The 20,189-nt window shown below is 40.5% G+C and overlaps 1 protein-coding gene across 1 annotated transcript in view; it reads right to left on the reverse strand.

The window, feature by feature from the left end:
• The window catches only part of LOC131796637 (lysosomal-trafficking regulator), a 36,767-nt gene that overhangs the window by 15,302 nt on the left and 1,276 nt on the right, over positions 1 to 20,189 (reverse strand). Inside the window, exons 3-28 of the mRNA XM_059114229.2 lie at positions 19,883 to 20,036; positions 18,874 to 18,967; positions 16,983 to 18,446; positions 16,165 to 16,324; positions 14,294 to 15,536; positions 13,606 to 13,824; positions 12,860 to 13,161; positions 12,564 to 12,648; positions 12,282 to 12,348; positions 11,503 to 11,612; positions 10,663 to 10,847; positions 9,823 to 10,401; positions 9,368 to 9,545; positions 8,794 to 8,983; positions 8,209 to 8,377; positions 7,518 to 7,656; positions 6,710 to 6,967; positions 6,112 to 6,285; positions 5,366 to 5,650; positions 4,454 to 4,661; positions 2,589 to 3,402; positions 1,916 to 2,123; positions 1,601 to 1,687; positions 1,269 to 1,354; positions 728 to 970; positions 111 to 203 (exon numbers count right to left, since the gene is read on the reverse strand). Coding sequence (XP_058970212.2) covers positions 111 to 203; positions 728 to 970; positions 1,269 to 1,354; positions 1,601 to 1,687; positions 1,916 to 2,123; positions 2,589 to 3,402; positions 4,454 to 4,661; positions 5,366 to 5,650; positions 6,112 to 6,285; positions 6,710 to 6,967; positions 7,518 to 7,656; positions 8,209 to 8,377; positions 8,794 to 8,983; positions 9,368 to 9,545; positions 9,823 to 10,401; positions 10,663 to 10,847; positions 11,503 to 11,612; positions 12,282 to 12,348; positions 12,564 to 12,648; positions 12,860 to 13,161; positions 13,606 to 13,824; positions 14,294 to 15,536; positions 16,165 to 16,324; positions 16,983 to 18,446; positions 18,874 to 18,967; positions 19,883 to 20,036 — 7,794 coding nt within the window. The remainder of the gene's footprint in view (positions 1 to 110; positions 204 to 727; positions 971 to 1,268; positions 1,355 to 1,600; positions 1,688 to 1,915; positions 2,124 to 2,588; positions 3,403 to 4,453; positions 4,662 to 5,365; positions 5,651 to 6,111; positions 6,286 to 6,709; positions 6,968 to 7,517; positions 7,657 to 8,208; positions 8,378 to 8,793; positions 8,984 to 9,367; positions 9,546 to 9,822; positions 10,402 to 10,662; positions 10,848 to 11,502; positions 11,613 to 12,281; positions 12,349 to 12,563; positions 12,649 to 12,859; positions 13,162 to 13,605; positions 13,825 to 14,293; positions 15,537 to 16,164; positions 16,325 to 16,982; positions 18,447 to 18,873; positions 18,968 to 19,882; positions 20,037 to 20,189) is intronic.

Consider the following 20,189-nt stretch of genomic DNA (forward strand, 5'->3'; position numbering starts at 1 on the left):
CAGTACAATTCTCTGCTCAATAGCATTTTATCGGTTGGATCCGTCGCTTGAGAAATTAGCCAAGGATTACAAAGCAAAAAATTTAATGATAGGTCATAATTATCTGTTACCTGCATGCTTTCCTAACAATACACACAACAAATTGCTGAAAGTCTTCCATTACTGCATCTAGGTCTGGAAGGTTACTCGGATTCTTGACAAACCTGAAGAGGGGACCGAGCAAATTTGCAGTATCAAGGTAATAAACGGCCTCACATTCAATAAAGTTATGAAGACTCGGTAAAGCTACCGACTTCATAATTGGAACTGGAAAGAAGTCAAGTCCTAAATGGGCATTCAACCGGATTCAGTTTTATCGTCTCACTCTTGTGATAAAGCTTAGCATCTTTACTTGATAACACATCTTATCTACTTAATTCCCTTAATAAATCTGTGTTATAGCTTTAGCCCTCCAAGTATTTTGACTTCTAAAGTTAGCGTTCCTTCCAAACAGTTTGTTATCGGCGGTCCATCACTGCCTATAACAGCTCTTACCGCCGTCTGTTTGGCGTGCGAGCAGGCTCTCGTGTTTGACTTTCACCTAAAGGTTCCCTTTCGGGACACAACTGCCTATTACACAATCGGCAGCCGCCATGGAAAGAAATATTGAAACCCCTGTGTGGCAATAAAAACATAAGGCGAATAAATAATTATAATGATCAAAACAGACCAGGTTACAATCTTCTACCTCTGTTTGTGTCGTAATGTGCAAAGTCCATAAATCACATTACACACGGTTTCCAACAACCCGTGATCGACAGCCTGAAGGCACAGGTCATCCACTTTGATGAACAGCTGGCACAAATGTTGGATCAGAAGATGAAATAAAGATGGCTTTAACACACTGTTCTCTAACAGGGCCATAAGAGGGACCACGCCCATGGGGTGGACAGAGGAGGCCAGGTCTCTGTCCTCTGCCCCTGAGTAGTTACTGTGGATAAGCACAGGATATAACCAATAATCACAAATGATTAATAACAATATAATTTATAATCATCAATGATTAATACCAAAAAAGACAGACCAGACATTGGTTTAAAGAGTGTAACAAGCTCCTTAAGAAAAAAATTATTCCATTTTCTATCCGCAGAAAGAATTATTTGTTACTGCCTTACTCCCGTTACTAAGAGACACTTCTGAGTGGAGGTCTCCGCGGCAGTTTTGGTTCCATTTACATATCTGCCTGTGGGAAGAGGCAAAAGGTTTGTATATAGATAAGTTGAACTTACTAGTCTTTGTTCAAGTCAACAGGACGATCCACAAGAAGCGACAGACAGCCCTCTATTAACAGCTTTGTCACCGGATGATCATAAAGCTACAACACATAAATAAGAATTGTATATGGCTTGTTATATGCTAAAAAGAGATCACATTAACTAAATGAAAAGCGTTCGCTGATACCGTGGGAATTTAGAGTGCCGATTTGAAAGAAAAAGTTTTGTTGTAAAGATTTGCGGCTTTCCAAATTAACTAGATGTAGGGAAAGGCCACAGACCGTCACATGTAGTTTAGAACGTACAAATAAGAAAGTAACTATGCTTTTGGTAAAACACTGTCTCACCTGGTTCGCCAACAGGTGGAAACCGTGGATTCTTAAGAACTGCTCACAACGTTTAGGCTCTGCCTTCTGTAAATACTGGAAAAGAATCTGAACCAAAGTATAGTAGATTAATCCTCGGGTAGCTTCATAAGAGGAATGCTTCAAAATAACACTATCTAACTAAAGAAATACTTGCTAAAATCTTTAATCTTGATGGCCTATGACACTGGAGTACAAAATCCCAAATATAATAATGGAATGTTGGAAAATCCTCTGAAAAATTTACTAAGACAATCAAAAACGGTCCACAATAATCACACAAAAAAAGAAACCCACCCTGATGGCAAGTTCTCTGACATTATCTGAATCGTGATGAGCCCACACCAATATGTATTCAGCTTTGAGAACCTCGCCAATCACTGCCGGCACATGCTCAGATGGCAGATTGAACAGTTTCTTCTCCAGCAGTTTCATTAGACCCAATCTCAGTGTTATCATCACATCAACGCCTTGTACGCTGTCTGAACGAGTGGGGCAGTAAGTCCTGTGTGTGACACAACTAATGTCATGAAACTCAGCCTCTGGATTCAAACTTCCACCTACTTCTCTTCCCTTTCCCTCCTCTTTTCACTAAAAAGATTTCACCGTACTTTTGAGGAGTTTCCAATTGAGTGTCAAACGTAATTCAGATTTCTTTAGTTTAATTTAACTTAGCTCTATGATTGGTCCAGAAACTCGTGTCATCCTCTCAAAAAATCATATGCAAAACTAAGAATATTGATTAGAGAATATTAGTCACATGGAGTTCTCATTGGTTGATGATATATAATGATAATAGATCTTTGTTATGATTGATTGCGTTGATTAGTTTGGTTTTGGTTTTTGTTTTTCGACATTCATTTGGAAACTGAACATTCTATGAAAAGCTATGTGAAGATAAAATTGTGCAATTAAGGATATTTAAGACAGGTCTTGAAGATTAAGATGCCTTTCTCCCTTCAACACTTACCTTGTACTTGACTGTATCCCAGGGAATCCTTCCACCACCAGATAATCATCATTGGAACTTGGATTGACCACACTACTTTGTAAAGAGCTGAAATCAGATTCATTTATAAAATCATACTCCGTGGGATCAAAACTAGACTGTCCATCGTAACTTGGGACTGATTCATAGTTCCTAATCACCATTGGGTTGCTGCCGGGAATGGTGCGTACTCCTGGGTAAGACATACCCAAGGGTGTGCCTGGGCTCCTCAATGGAGAGGGGCTCATTCTGGGGTCGGGTTCTCTCAAGTGGCTCTCGTGCAGCACAAGAGCACTACTACTCAACCCTTCACCGGCCTCTTGCTTTGGAACGATGACACGACGGTTTCTGTCTCCTTTAGGCGCGGCAAGTCCTCCAGTAGGTACAGAAGCCTTGCCAGAGCTCCCAGGTACCATCTCCATGGGGACGCTAAACTGAAATACATCTTTGTCGTCTCTTGTCCCCTTTGACGCCTCATGAAAATTCCAGTGAAGTTGGCTATCAGGTTCTAAACCTGATGCAACAGATCTGCTGAGTTCAGTTACACTCCGGGATGACGTCTTCAAAAGCCTTCCCTTTTCTCGATCATTCTGTAGATTGGCACGTGACCTTTGCAAATCTTTGCTTTTAATAGACTCAAAACTAAGTGACCGGCTCATTGGGTTTCTTGAGGGATTCCTCCCTGGGCTGGTGAACTGAAACGGTCTTGGTGAGTGTATCGAGCGAACTGGAGCGGTAAGAGGAGAAGAAATCGAGCCACCACTGGCCGTGGGTAAAGAACGGTTTGAACCCAGAGCTGCCGACGCAAAAAGAGGGGGGCTATTTGAACATAATCTGAGGACAACAGGTAGTAATCCATCTGGAATATTCAGGAGAGGGACAAGTTTTCAGAAGAGTGATATTTAGCCGCTACATAGCGAATGCTATCATACCAGGAAACAATAAAACAGTGAATAAAAGGGATAAGTTTCTAAAGACACTGTGGTGCTGCGTCGGTGGGAGAGTATAGCAGGTAATTTAGCATTGACAACTGAATTAAAAACGTAAAACGGCCACCGTAAAGAGTTAAAAGGCTGATGTTTCGCGCGTTACCCCTAAGTAAGAGTGATTGGAGCAATCGCTCTAACGAAGGGCTAACGCTCGAAACGTCAGCCTTTTAATTCTTTACGGTGGCCAATTTACATTTTCAACTCAGTTATTAAATTCAAGCATAATTGTCTTTTCTCTTTCTTCTCTTAGCGTCTGAAGAGGAACGCTTGAGAGCTTCAGGCTTGTTTGTGAAAGGAAGATCGAACTACCAATAATAGTTGCGAACGAAAGCAATCTTTAACATCCCGTCTTAAGCTCTTAGGAGTCCAAGTGTCTTAGAATGGTGTATGGTGGCTCCACAATTAAGGTTGGGAACGAAACTTTCAGTAGACTATAAGGGGGGTAGTTAAGTCTGCATACGCTGCATACAGAACCCAGCCTGTAGATGTCACCGAGCCTAATCCTCGTCTCCATAGCATGAGGTGACTAAGAGTATCGTTACTTCCCCTGAGGGAATGCTGGTCCTTTAAAATTAACACCCCCCCCCCTCTCCCCTCCCCCTCTAACCCTTACCTTACCACTAATACCCATTCTTACCCTAGGTGAGCAGTGGAACTCAGAGTAAAGCGGTTTGACCAAAAAAAAAATGCTTTGTGAAGTTACGAGTTCTATCCGTTAGGGAAAAAAAGGCCGTTTTTCTATTAGTTAACTATGTCTTTTGCAATCATCTTTTTCAGGGATTAGTAGGAAGAAAGGAAGAGGAGGCAGAAAGTAGGCTGGCTTGACTATCTACAACGACATAAACATGTTTTACATACACGAGTCGAGAGAGTGTTCCCTAAGATAACATCTGCCTGGTGCATCCAGTCGAGTGGTGTCCTTCGTCGGGTGGACGGCAATAAGGAACTCACAAACAGACTTCAACACCGTTAAGTCAGGGGGATTACCCATGATATTCTGTATAATATTCACATAAGAGGAGCTAATTACTCGTGGAATTTCCTTGCACTCTTCACTCTGTCTCTCCTGTGAAACAACAATAAGATGATAGTCACACCACAATTCGAAACGCAGCAATACTCTGCATAACTAAAATTAGGTCATTGTGCGGAATATTTATACCATTAAAAAGTCTCTTGATTAAAACTTTGAACGTCAAGCAACGACAAATTCAAGTCAAGTGAAAAGCGAAAGTTTCTCAAGAAACTAACGAATGGAATACAAAATCAGAAAAAGTTTCCCTGCCCCTCAATCCATTTCATAAAATGGCGAGAAATTCTAAAAGTTTTCAATAAAAGCCACTTATCAGCGGTCTACCGCCGCCTAAAAGACCTTTCACGGCCAACTGGGCACAGCCGCTCTTGCACCATCGGTAGGCGCTTGTAAAAAAAGAGATTAACATCCCTGTAAATAACAGGACCGTGCCCTTTCATGTTGAGACTTTGTATCTTGTCACCTTATTTCGCTAGGTTAATTCACATTAGTTCATGTTATCAGCGTGTAGAAGGTGGGGTAGAGCTCTTTAAGGAAACATGCAGTTACCTACACAACACTATCGGAAACCTCCGCCAACTGAGTGAAGGCAATCAGTAAACTGCCTTCCCCAGAAAGAATAAAGGACGCGAGAGTTGTCAAAACGAATCATGCGTCTTACGGCCGAATAGTTTAAGACAAAAGAAGCTTTCAGTTTCAAACAAGAGTTCTTTACTGCACTCCTGAAATAATCTCACCTGACATCCAATCAGGATTTGCTGCACAAGCTTTGCCTTCTGGAACTGAATGATGTTAAAAGTGTAATAACTGTGGCTTCCGTGCACCAAAATTTCAATAGTGGCCAACAGCATTTCCAGTACGCCTTGTTTGGCCCTCTCCCATATTTTCCAGTTAAGCAGGAAATGCTGGAAAATGGCGACGTTCCGAACCACTGCAGTGGAGTCGATGTTCAGCATTATAGGATCATCGGCTAGATTTGTTGGTTTGAATACATCGCCATTACAAGCCGCTTCCATCAGCACCTAATGTGAAAAGAATGGAACTGGTTAAGATTTGCATGAGACGTGCGTATCTCGTTTTCATATACCCGGCCAAAGAAACAAAACGATCATCCAGTAAAACCACAAATTGCCGTGATACGGCCGCCGTCTTCACTTCAAGCGCACGAATCTGAACTTTCAACATATTATGATATAAAATGATAATAAGACATATATATTTATGATATTTTCTACTGAATTTTTGGAATCGACACGAGAACGAACGGTCTACCGGGCTTTCAAGCCAGAGATTACGTAGAATTCCTTCGAGTGGTTTTTAAACATAAAACGATTGCGTTTTACCTTTTGAACAGGTTGCACATGAAACGGCTGTTACCAATTGAAGGGTAGTGCTCATATACTGGTATCTTACTACCCAACAGGACAAGATCCGGCATAAAGATAAACGAGAGCGGTTCTGGGTCGTTTATCAAAGAACTCACCTTCAGCGTATGGTAACCAATCTTACACTCCGGAGACAGCAGAATCCTTTTTAGCAATGCAAACCCAGACTCTTCGGCCATGGCACGGGCGTGAAAGACGGAGAAACTCTGAAGCGACAAAACAACTGACAAAGCCTCCGCTTGTGTTTTTTCATTTTGTGTTTGTTCCACCACCTGTGTGGAGATATTTTTTGAGGCTTAGCCAGTAGGAACCTTTTAAAGCAGTCACAATGGCAGCACTAAGAAAAACATTGAATGGTTCCAAGAGTTTCCTGTTTTTAATAGCGCTGTGGTTTTCGTTAAGTCTAAAATAAGTTTTCAATGGAGAGGAGTTGGAAGAAGTAGTATTGTAGTAGATACCTTACAAGCTGGATAGATAGTGAACCGAAAATTAGTGCAAAGAAACTTCGTCGATTATGTTCGTTAAGTTTGATTCATAAATGGAAAGAACGATGATGGACAGAATAAAACAAACGTGTGTTCAGGCCATAACATCTCCTAGATGACCTTTATCCGTTTGAAGTCCTCTCTACCAATCTAGTCTGATATCTGAGTTATTTATGTTGTTTTGAAACGCTGGCTCTTAACGTGAACAAACCTTAGCAAAAAGAAAAATGAAGACACCAATTCCCCCGACATCATGAGCTGATTCCAAAATAGTCTGTTGCCGTTGAGATTCGACATCAGAAGTGACCCTGGCATCAACTTCCCAGGGTTCGTACTCGCTTTGTTTTAGTCTCTGGTCAGTGATATTCATAGACGCTAGTCTTTCTTGCCTTTCTTCGCTGGTCAACAGCTCAGAATACTGCTGGAATCGCAACGGACACATAGGCGAGTACACAACAGCGAGCCGCTTCTAAAATGTAAATAAAAATACCTCGTCTTTCAATAGAAACGGTTACAGAAGTAAAGAACGCTACGCCTTTAAGTCTAAGAGTAACTAACATCTTGTTTCACATTACAGTGTCACCACTGAATCAAACAAAACAGTTACGAGAATAAAAGGAAAATGATCACCATTTTAAGAAGCTCTTGATTGTCAAAAAAATCTCCCTAACGGTGCCATAAGAAATGTTTACATAAATTCATGGAGGATATGCATACTGATGTTTGAGGGTAAAGGGTGGGGTCGTGCGAGTCTTGTGCCTCAATATTGACAAAGAAGCTGGTACACTCTTCAAAGGGTAGGGACCCATTGTGAATGTGCGTGAAAATGTATTGTGAAAGTGTCTTGTCCAAGGAATCACCACAATTACGTTAAGGACTCGGTCGAGTGTAAAGCGCGTAAAGAATTTGGTCGGCCTTCCTTCGAAAAGACTATCACATTGCGTAGATTGATTTTTGCTTTATACTACAAAACGTAAAAACAGATTTTAATTTCATTTGCATTAAATCTTGTACCTTACCTTAAGTGACAACTCGAGATCAGGTACAACGACATGAGGACTCGTGAGAAAACCGGGAGGTAAGTTTGCCGCGACAGCTTGTTCAGTAATGGCTAGACGAGACCATAAGTTAGCTGCTTCCATGAACAATTGCGCTGAGCTAAAACAAGTATCATGATATTTAGAACAATTACAAGCTAGAAATTCCATCTTAGTTTGTTATTGGTCAGCACTATTTAACGAGGAATCATGTTTTTTTTTTTAATTTCGTGCGATACTGTCTTCTTTTTTAATCACTACTTGTAAAATTTAATAGTATTAAAGAAAGACTTTGGCGAGTTACAGTGAAACACTAAACCAAACAAATGTGGGTGGCATTATCAATAACGATATCATTCTAAAGGTTAAGTGAAGAGAGCAGGGTAAGTCGAAAGTGTAGGAAAACTTTGCTAACCACTAAGACAGTTCTGTTGAAAACTAAATAATTCCCTAATACACGTTACTTTGACACATTAAAAGACCTCTACTGTCCTCTATTCAGTCCGGTCCACTATCACTACAACAGTGTTTGTTTGTTTTGTTTTTTATTTCCCAGACGATTCCTTGTAGTCTGGGTTGCAGGGGATTAAGCACCTGTCTTTAGAAGCTGGCGGGATGGCCTCAAGACAAACGTTGTCTGTACGCCCTAAGCTACACTACGTTGCCAACTTACTCGTTTGAGGTATGACTCGGTAAAATGTTCAAGTCTTTACTAAGCTGCCCTATGCTCGCGCTGTTTGGTCCAAGGGAATACAAATAAAATGCTTCTTCTTTTTCTACCAGCCAATCACTTGATGATGAGGATTGCTGCTTTGCGGGCTTGGAGATTTTGAAAGGTTTCTCTGAAACGACATTACGTGCATAATCATTGTACTACTGTTGATTTCAGTTGTGAAGATGAGGGTCTGACCAATTCAGTCAGATCATTTGCAGCAACGTTGAAAACTACAATGAATCCCAGGATGTTTCATTGCTCTAGAGAAATGCTTAAAAAAGAAACCACCAAATTCAAGGAATTAAACTCCATCAAGTTCGGAATTCGAGGACAGACGTTCTACCAACCGAGCAAAAGAGAAACTCGTTGGAAAACCGGCTTATATAGCAGGTCCTAATGAGAAAATTGACCTGCACACTGCCAGGATCAGCAATGTAGTATTGTCTCTAAAACCCAACATACCCCGTTACTTTTATTTCTGAATCAGCTGTAAGTTTCATCTTCTGCTCTCTTTTCCGTTCTAACTCTCTAGACATAACCTACCTGCGAAAACAAACACATTGCCAATCTGATATCCCTCATGAAGAGTTGCCTTTGGAGATTTTTCGCCGTCGCCATAAGTCACATGACCAAGAAGCAACGTCGACAGGGTAAATTTGGCTTCCTCGTGGTATGGGAGGGGAGGGCCAAAGTCATGAACCACTGATTCCGTTCCATCCACCACTATTAGGAGCTGTGGGAAAGAAGTTTTAAATTTCATTTATATATGAAAGATGCATTAGTTGAATAAAAAAAAAGTTGTGTTATTCGTTTCATCAAAAGCGTTGAACAGGGAAAAAGTATTTAGTGAGTGTCTTTAGCTAGGGACTTCTAATCAGTAGAGACCACTATTCTACGAGAAAACACTTGGGTTCCTAACTGAAACGTTTCAAAAGGTGTTTCTTTAATCTTTGCTTTGGTCTACCCCATTAAACTTTATAAAGGGACACTTTTATTTAAGGTGCGATCTTAAAGTCGTGAGGGTGTCCCTCAATCATACAAGTAAAGACTCAGGGGTTCATTTTATCAAGGAACGTCCACCAATAACCTACTTCTTATACAACTTTTAAAGGCTTACTTCTGAGGAAGGTAAACTATCTGCCCCTGTATTCTTCTGCTCTTCAGCCAACACTTTTGGCTGGGTAAAGGATATGACCAGATGGTGCCATTGTCCTTTAGTCAGTGCTGGTAAGCTAATCATTCGTTGCTTTAGCACTTTCAGAGAGCCACTGCTGCTTTTGGGGTTCTTGGTCCATCTACATTGCCATCACCCAAAAACAAAAACAAAATTAAACAGACACACACACACAAAAAAAAACAGTGTTAAAGTAATTATACTGTCTGCACTCGAACCAGAGAGTCCTCGCCACCGTTCACAGCTGTCCAAACACATAAACTTCCGTGCAGTAGTCGCCTTTGTTCCCTCTTTTTTGCCGCCAAGAGTTATTGTGGTAATTGCGTGGTTGATTGATCGATTAATTTTTTTTTGGGTCTGTTTTCCCCCTCTGACATTCTCTGATAACCCATACATACCTTATGAGAACTGCTTTATCAGATGGAAATGTCCAAATTTCAAAAAGGCTTTTTCCAGAACCAACCGAACACAAATGGACGATTCTCTCCCTTCTAGAAAGCATCGTCCTTTCCATAGAATTTCCTAGCTGTCTCTGCGAATCTTCGCTTGTATGTTTGAAGACGTCGTCCACTCCATTTCCCAATATGGGGCTATTCAAGCAGATCCACATGGCAACGCTAAAGCCCCTCTCAGAGCGAGGAAGCCTGCCCTGAAAAGGTAGCTGGACAGCAAACAACTGAAATGGCGAGGGTAAATGAGGCCGCCCTTGAAAGTGAAGTACCTCTGTTACTTCATGGTCAGTAGAGTAGCACGATGCGGTGGGGGAACTTCCAAGTTGCTTTCTTGTACTTCGCTTGGAACTCAAACGGCGCTTTGATCCTTCCATCGAGGACTTTGCCTTTCTATGATCTCTTTTAAGGTATTTATCAAGAGTCTCAGAGACCTGAAATCTGCTGGAGCTTGCAGAGCTACCACTTCGTATACTGTCTGTCTCACTGGACTTGTCACCGTCGCTTGGTTGTGGAGAGAACGACGCGCTACAGTAGAGAAAAGAATCGTAACATTGAGAAAATTTTCAGTTGTTATTCAGTTATCCAGGTAGATAACATGATCAAGACTGTAGTAATTTCTCTCGATATCTTTTTTGTCAATAAATCACAATTTCAAATGGACTTCGTGTGTGAAACTTTGACATTTCTTTTGGAAATACGCACGATATTTATTCAAATGCTGACGTAACATGGAAAACAACATTTTGCATAGACTTAAGGCTCACAAATAGCGGCCTGGGTACTTACATTTTTAGAGACTTTTTCCCTCTTATTTCCTTGCCTCTTCCACTGGAAGCTTTACCACTCGTACCACCTGTTGTAGCTCTTTGTTCCGATTCCTTGGCTTTACATGGAAATGACATCAGGAAAGCAGGACCAGGATTGGCACTGGCTCTTGCAGCAACCTCCGATAAAGCTGAAGATAATAAGTGCTGAAAACCACAAAGACAATCGATATCATATATTTTCATTATGTACATTATAAATAGAATGCTCCAGTTGCAATGTAACTTGAATTGAACAAACCCACAGTTGGCTAACTATGCAGTCAAAGCAGTGTGGTAATGCAAAGGAAAGCATATACGGTGACGAGGTGCAATTCAAGCCTAATGACAGTATTAAGATCAATGGCACATAACGAGGTTTTTTCGCTATTTGTAAGTTTGTAACTATGTTTTACTAAGAGATTTTATACGACAGAACGTTGTCATTAGCCAAAGTAATGCGTGTCTGCCGAGAATGGACGAAAAGTACCACTAGTGGAACTAGTGAACATTTCTAAAAGGAGGACGTTTTATCCATATCTTGCCAGGCAAGCTATAAAACACGACTATTATCCTCGAATACAGAAACATGAAATGATAGGAGACAAAATCAGCCTAGAAAGATACCGAGGGATGTAGATCAGGTTTTTCAAACGATTATTGACAATCCTTTGAAATCATCTCTATCCGTAACTATTTTGACAACGTTTTGGTTTGGTTTTACTTCTTTCGAGTTGTTTATCTTAAAGTAATTGTTTTCTTTAACTTCGTAAAAAGATACAAGAAATTTCAAGTGATATGGCTCCCTATAAGACTTCCTTACCACAGGAGGATCTGTGGAATTAAACAATGCCAAGAAGTCCCACAGTTCAGCGGCTGTGATGTTGTGACAAGCAAGACAAACAAACACCTCCATCACAAGAGTCTGAAGACCTAAATTAAGTAAAAGTAAACAACAACATGAAGTTAAAAATCAAAAGAACATTGTTTTACCAACTGAATTATTGCACGGTAGAGTCGAACAGAATTCATTTTAAAAAACAAATAAACTTCCCGTTGCGCGGGTAAAACCGTGTGATCAAGTTACGATTGATTTTAGTTTTGCATTTGCTTGCTTTAAAGGATAGCGCGATATATTGGACCAATCCCAAAGTAAAGAGGAGTGAGCGAAAATACGCAATCCCAGATTTCTTTCAACACTCAACTGAAAATTGCTCTATCCAGCAACGGCAAAAACATTAAAATGGGAGAATTAAGAGGGCGAGTAGTGAGGCTTCGGAGGAAAAAAAGGATCCACCAGTAGTTCATTTCAAAAAGATTTTCCTCTATAATCGTTTGTAAAGAATCAGTTCCGACACTTAGTCGCATTACAGGCTGGCCTCTATCAATTGGTATTCACAGCCACATATTCTCATCCTCAATTCTTCTAAGCAAAAATAACTCACTTTGTACTGAACCCTTGTTCTGAACGGTAAAAGCGTCGTTCGACTACATTTTGTAAGTTTTGGTGCGTAAAGTCAAACTTGAACTTCCCAACAGATACCGGTAGAATAAAGTTACCAGTAACTTAAGTCACTGAAATAAAGAGTAAAAAAGCCTTGCCTTGTAGTGACTGCTCCTGTCTAGTCATTACATCACCGAAGCACTCAAGGAGAACCCCAACAAATCCCTGTATACGAAAAGAAGGTGGAGTGAAATATAGATCAGTAAGAGAGTGAAAGACAAAACAAAGATATGCTAAATTTAACTCTGAAAGAGCAAGTTCAAAGAATGTTAAAATATCTTATATGGTGTAAATATTGAAATTAATACGTAGGTGTCAGCGTTATCAAAGTTATCTATAGTTCAGAACTCTTCTTGTACAGATCGTATGAATTCACTTACATGTTGACAAAGACGCCGACAATTTTCTTCACAATCGTTGAGTAGAAGAAGAAGGTTTTCAACAGCATGGAGAACCACACCCACACTAAAATGAGGAAAAGAATAGGAGACATGAAGAAAAGGCGGGCTCCATTTTACCAACGATCTACATGTACAATGGCGAATGATCTGTTTAAAGCAATACCTTTCTTCGTACTTCAGCAAAGAGTTTGTGCTGGACACTTATTTAGATCCTCAACGACCAGCGATGATCGTGACTCTATAAAATCAATTACAAGTCAACTGCAAGTTCATACCTCTCAGATTCTCCGGCTTTAACTCTGCTGCCATAGCACACCTGCAATAATTGAAAAAGTATATTGCAAATCCGTGGGTAAATGACCAATCCCTTCAAAATATGTTCAAGCTGTTTAGGAAATTGGCTTCGTTTCTTTTGTTTAGGCTGCTTCTTGCTATCGGAAGATTTCCGTCCTGTTTCATCGCTCATGTCGGAGTCAGCTTCTTGATCTGCATCGTAACCTTCCTCGAACACTGATCCGCCGCCTTTTTGGTTCCCATCTGTTTCGTCGTCATCATCCTCCAATAGATTGGACCACTCCTACAGCAAAGAGCGATTGACGTATTATCATTTGTGCAAATAATGAGCGGAGTCCTGAAAAAAGTTATTTTAGCCACGCACCCCTTTACCACTATAGCACACGTAGAACTTTCCTATTCGAATCAATTTCTCCAAATTCCAAAATTAGATCACGAAAGGTGAAAAATGAAGTAAAGGAAAGGTTTCTACCACTTCCCAGACCTTTTTGCTCTCTAATACTCATTTAGCTGGGATCATTTAACCCTACAACAACTTAAAATTCCCTACATTGGCTGGCAGATTGCATTTTTTAACCAAAACTGTAATAATGCATTGGCTTATCAGTGGAAGGTAAAACTTATTACAAAAAAAGTCAAAACAAAATTAAGCAAGCACTTTGGATCAGTTGACATGCGCTTCAACAATTTTGTGCAGATACACATCGACAAAAAATCTCAGGCGAACCTCTTGACTATCCCCATGGCTTGTCTTCCTCAAAACGACATCCTTTTGTCGTCTAATTTCCGATCCGAGCAAAACAGAACCCTCTCTCCCCTCCAGCTGCCACGTCGATGCTTTGAGAAAACAATCAGTCAGTCCTTTGCTAAGATATCTCTGCAAAGTCTCCGAGTGTGAGGATAATTTCTTCACCTCTTCCACCAGCTGATCAAGATTTGGAAGTGCCTAGTAAACAAAAATATGGCATAGAATTTAACCCAATAAAGTACCGTCGTAGAAAAAATTACGTAGCACACAACAATTTCTATAACTGCCAACGTATCACTATCCAAAGCTGTTAACTTACATGTATACACGAACATGAACAAAGAGAGAATCAAGCAAAAGTTAAGTTACTCAAAGTTTGCCGGGTCTCCCAAAAAAAATGTTACAGGTACCTCCTGTGTCACCAGAATTCTTTGGTGGTAAGCGAATACACTATAGATGCTGGATGTTGGGGTGAGACTGATAAGTTCTTGATACTCCCGCAATCATCGAAAATGGGAGAGAATTTAAAAGAATCTAACAGGGATTACCTTAACCCTGTAACTCCCAAAAGAGAGTACGACGTTACTTATCGTTAAAAAAATTTAAATATTTCCAATAAACAGCAATAATTCAGCTTGATATTTCCTGATACTTGATGCAATTTTACCTCTTTATACCTCCATTGTTCAGTGTGTGCCATTCTGATACAAATAGCCGTAACTGACTCAAACAAGTACACAAGCTGTTTGGTGCACTGAATATCAATCGCTTGATTCTCCCTTGTGTGATGAGTCAAAGAATCACCGCGAAATATTTCAAGCAAAAGATGGAGTAATTCACAACTGGAAACTATTCCATCATCCTGGAGAAACAGTTCACTAAACAACTCGTTTGAAACCAGTAGGCGAAGACACGATCTCCAAACATACACCCTCAATGATGATTCCACAGGATGGCAAGAGGCTATAAGAGGCAGTTCAGGTGACTTCGTTTTGTCAAAAAGTGTTGTGGTGAATTGAAGTAACGAAAGGAAGCTGCGGCAACAGACTTTGCTGTCACTTTTATCTCCACTTGAGTCTAGAGATCCTGCACTGAGGTCGTCACTCTCTGTATAGGGTCGCTTCCCCGTTGCTTCTTGATTTTCAACATCAGCCAAGAACTCCAACACAAGCATAACTGGTTCTTGAAGCTGTGGTAATGCCAGAAAGCTCTGTAGTTCATTTAAGCCACCACAGTTTAGAAACAGTGCTCGAGACTCCGAGCCAGTGAGAAGTGAGGTTAACATCCCAATACAAAGTTCAAGAACCTCTGCACAAATTTCATCGTGTCCATGGACCTGTTCCGAAAGGTCTAAGCTGCCGAGCTCAGTTTTAAAGCCGGAAAAAGTACTCCCCCTGACTGATTTGGCTCGCTGCCCAAGCCACTCCGACGTAAATGTTCCTGTCCAAGTCCTTGCTCTGATCTTTCTTAGCGGCTCAGCAACTTCATCAGTGAAGATTCCATCGCAGCGCAACATGCACGGGAGAACCACCATGCGGAAAAGCTCAGCCTTCAGATGTTTCGATCCCAAAATAGCCAAAGGCTTCAGAGCCTTAGCAACTCTAACAGCAATATTTGTGTCTTTGCACGACATAAGAGCACAGTATTGTGAAAGAGCAGCCCAGTTAGGTTTCCCATCTTTTACCAGATCTTTCATTTGCACACTCAAATCATTGGCAGAGAAGCCACTGTCACTTTTGCAAGGGCTTTCTTTAGTAGACTTAGTGCGGAATCTTTGATCCCTTTTAAAGGGAGAAGTCGGTGACCGACGAACATCGTAGTTATCAGACATAACGTCAATTTCTGTGAGCACCATGTGGTTGATAATTCTGAGAATGACATCTTGTAGGTCCTTGGGCTGTTCTACAAATCTGCAAGCGAGAATAAATAGGTAAAGAATTATGCATACATTGTACTTTCGTTGTCAAACACACCTGCATGGGAGACTGGCTCGCACATATGACAGAGCCTATCCCACTGACGCTCCTGTTCCTGAACTAGATGATAGGATTTTGTAAGCAGCCAATATCCAATTTGTCCGGTTCCCTAATAATTTTATTGCTACCGTTTACAGAGTACTTCGGAGAGGCAAAGGCACTGTAAGGTGAGAGCAAAATGTGGTGCCCAAGAACACAAAACTATACCTCCAGTCTCAATGACTTTTACACCACCGAGCCTACCACGAGTGGCTTTTTCTGGAGGTCTCGCCCCTTATCAGCTTTGCGAGTTCGCCCCCTGATGTGAAACAAGTTCGTTCTCATTTTTATTAGTTCGCCCCCAAACATTCTAACTCAAACACATTAGGATATAGACAGAAGAGGAATATTTTCTGCTGTGTTGGGAAACGAATTCAAAGATTTGGGGGAAAAACTGGTAAAGGTGGGTGCAACCTTGTTCGTGGGTGCGAACTCTAGAAGAGACAAGAGTTTGATGCAATGGGGCGAGACCTCCATAAACCCCATCCGTGACCATTTTAGAGATTTTCTAAAATATCCTCACCTGTTGAGAAGAGTTGTCACCAATACATCTGGCGAGACGCAGTGGCAGATTCCAACTTTTTCCAAACAGTTCAGAATGCTAAATCTTAACTTTGGATTCCTGCTGTCCTTGAAGACTGTCAATAGCGTTATGGCAGGTCTCAAAACCGTGCAGAGGTTTTCTGATGGTGAAAGTAAAACGTAACGAGCAACATATACAAACTACATATACAAACTAGCCCCTAAAAGTAAGATAGCAACATAATCGCCTCCGTGCAATACCTGCACAACAGGGGTTTCAGTAAGTTATTTTTTCCATGAGCGGCTGCCAAAAGGTTGAGGTCGGAGGTTTCACAGGCGTAAGTAGACGCGCCAACCCCAAAGCAACGTACGACCTGTCAGGACGGCTCTTTTTATTTTCTGCCTCTGTTTATCATCTCTAGAGAGCGTTGAACAAGCCTGGGATAAGCAGATACCTCCTACAAGCAAACGATTCTGACAAAGGTATCGAACATGTCGCTAAGTTCAGGGGCAGATTCAGGTTTTTCCCATGAAGGGGGCGCGCCAGTAATGACGTAATTGACGTCTGCTCTGAATGAAGAATAGAAGGGTTACCGTCGAAACTTCAGTGCCAAGCTACTTTTCTTAGGCGTTCAAAATAAATTTGTCAACACCGTCTCATGTTTGACTTCAACGCCAATAAACCACATAGTTTTGTTTTGTTTTGCATAACACCAGCTATAACAGAAAGCGGTAGGTCCTTTGGGTTTGAGTGGGGGGGGGGGGGGGGGAAACACCCCCGCATCCCGGGATCTGCCCCCGTTAACTCTTATTTCATACCTGGCAATTGGTCTTGCCTCTCTTTTTCATGCTCCATATCTGCTGCAGACTCTGAACTCTCCTCTATCTCAGAAGTCGGAAGGTACACTCCACACATTTCATGAACATCATTCTGTGTGACAAGGTTCCCAGACGAGACCACTGAAGTCTTTCTACTGCCAGCTTCTCTTCTGCAGCAAGTCTTGCTTTTTTTCAACATCGAAATCATTTTTCCTAAATTCTTCACAACCCAATTTGAGAGACTTCTTGGGTACTGTTCAATTCTTTGAGAAAAAGATTTTAACCGAAAGTCCATGTCATTTCCCCTACTTTCGAAATCTATCTCGTGTGAGTAAACTTCATCCAGTTTCAGGAGCAAGGTAACAAGGAATTCAAATCCTCTACTGGACGAAAATTGCTCAAAAATATCATGGCACAGAACGTAAAGAGTGGAATTGACTAAGGTACCATAATGAATGCATGTCATTACAAAGAGTAGGAGACCATGCAAAGAGCAACCAAGCAGCAGCTCATTTTGAAAACCACTCCAAAGATCTGAAGCAAGAAGTTTGGGGTTAAGTTCATTTTCTTTGTCACTAATACCAGCAACAAGTTTAGCAAGTTCAAAGTGTTCAATGGCTGTTAGGAATTCTTTGTCCAGACAACCATCTTCAATCACCTCCAAAAGTTTCTGAACATATGAGGTCTTTGCCAGTTGTTTGGCTGCCTTTGGGTTTCGACATGTTGTGCAGAGAATTGAGAATACTGTTCTTAATGTAGCTAAGTGAACTGAAGTAGCTGCTCCAAGTTCCCACTCACAAAAAACCTCAGGACTCTTGTTTTTAGCATCACTGAGGGAGAGAACAATGTCTATGAGCTGACCACTGGTATGCATTAGAAGATTGCAATCGCTGAGCGATACACTGCCATGACAGGTTAGGTTTTCCAGCGTCGCAAGAAGAAGGATTGACAGTTCAAAGTTATTGATGCTACAATGACTTGATGAGATAGCAGACAGACAAGAATCTGTATGTACAGCATGTTCATCTACATCAGGAACCACGGTTGTGGAGCTTAAGATAGAAAGTTCTGTTTCATTTTTTGTTCCAGAGCATGTATAGGCAGTCACATCACTGCTGGGGATTTCAGGGTCAGAAGATTCACTGATATTGGTACTCAATGCACTGTCAAGGTCTGTTACACTTGTTACACTTGTGAACACATCACTGTCTTCAGTTGTATTGGGACTTTCTGTCCTGCTCTTGACTGAGAGTAATAATTCCACTTGATCACTTTGAGCTTTGCCAGCATTTACAAGTTCATCAGCTTCAGTTCCTTCGTGTTGAGGAAGGCTGGAATTTATCTTCAACTCAAGATGATCCTGAAAAGGCCTGAGGATTTTGTCTTTCACAAAGTTTGTGTGACAAGATGTGCTTTTGGTGTCCCACCAGTGATCATCAAAGTCAGCAAAAATTAGTTCTAATCCTGAGGCAAGAGGTAAGAGCAGATAACATTTTGTGAATTTCAATCACCAAACATTTTCATGTCCATTTTTGCTACCAGTTCAGCTAATTTCTGAAAGGTGGGCAAAGTCTGTACTTGGGCCAAGTGGCCCACCCAATCAGATACTACCCCTCAGCCCCCCCCCTCCCACTGGTATACCAGTCCATCAAAAAGGTTGCATCACATTTTGTCAGACATCTTCAACAATTAGCCCATACCCATTCATAGTCCTGGGTGTAGTAAGAATGAAAAGTGTTTTGGCACATAAAGACAACACAGTTTATTTGTAATGTGCATAGATGCACAGGTACCCAGGTACCCCTTCCTGACTTGCTTAGAATAGAATATTAATTCATTATTATTACCAAACATATAAAATAACCCTAGAACCTAAAATCTCCTACATTACCGTTAAGATGGTCATAATGTTGTAAAGGTACTCTAAGAACCACAGGCAGCAGAGAAACAAGGAGATTAGCCAATTCTAAACTGCATCCAGCAACCTGTTAAATTGAACAAAAACATATCAAAAGACAAAAAATACTAATTGATCAATGTTTTGTCAATCAATCAATTGATAATCCATAAAATTCACCCTTTAAGTCACATGACCCAATTAGTATTTCTCTCTACTGACTGTCATAAAGATCCTTGTAAATGTAAAAAGGAGATTTGCTGATTGTATTAACATAACATCCTCTAGCTGATAAGTTTGTTTCTTCTCTTAACCACAAGGAGAAGTTACAAGTAGATCAACTCTGGGAGTTAACCCTTTAACTCCCATGAGTGACCAAGAGAGAATTTCTCCTTACAATATCAACACAATGTCAACTAGATAAGTGTTGGGAATAAAGAAAAATATCAATTGGGGGATAATTAGTTGATCCCATACTAAATTCTCTGAACTAACATTGGAAGAACTGTATGGTTGACAGTAAGGAGAATTACAAAATTTTTATCTCGGAGTTAAAGGGTTAAAGGGTTAAGAAGTTGTGTATGCATTTAGTTTCCTATTTTGAATTTTGCTGGGATTATTGATTTATCATTCAATATGTGAACAACAATGATTTGAGATCAAAATCTTATCATTAACCCTTAAAATACTAAGAATAACCAGCATCAGATTTCTCCTTACAGAAATACTGCTGAATCATTCTTTAACATCATGAGAATAAACTAAATGATCAACAATCTATGAAGCTGTGACGGTTAAACAAATTCTCCTTGTTAGTACCAAAGAAAATGTAAAGAGAAAAGTATGGAGAATATACAGTAAATCAGATGACCTGGCCATGACTATTTGAAGGGTGGATAGTGCAGAGCATTTTGTTAACACTTATCCACTGGATAGTGATATATCCATTGGATAGTGCAATCAGCTCTTAGAACAACTGGATTCTAATAACTTTGTACCTTACCTTACTTGCCAGAATACACAACATCTGTAACAGAAGCAGACCCTGTCCATGACAAAGGAAGTCAACCAGTGGCTTTTCATTCTCATCCTCACATCTTAGAAGAATTGCAGACTGGAATTCACTTGTCAGAACATTGCTAATGCTATGGACATCACTAAAAAACGAACCCAAATAAATATTATTCAACATTTTTTAATCATTAAATTCCCTCAAGTATACAGACAAGTTATACTTTTCGAATTATGTACTATAAAATTAGCCAGTTGTCAAGGTTTGAAACCTGGGAATATCACATTACTGATAAATT

The sequence above is a fragment of the Pocillopora verrucosa genome, chromosome 7, assembly GCF_036669915.1.
Source record: "Pocillopora verrucosa isolate sample1 chromosome 7, ASM3666991v2, whole genome shotgun sequence".
Taxonomy (NCBI): domain Eukaryota; kingdom Metazoa; phylum Cnidaria; class Anthozoa; order Scleractinia; family Pocilloporidae; genus Pocillopora; species Pocillopora verrucosa.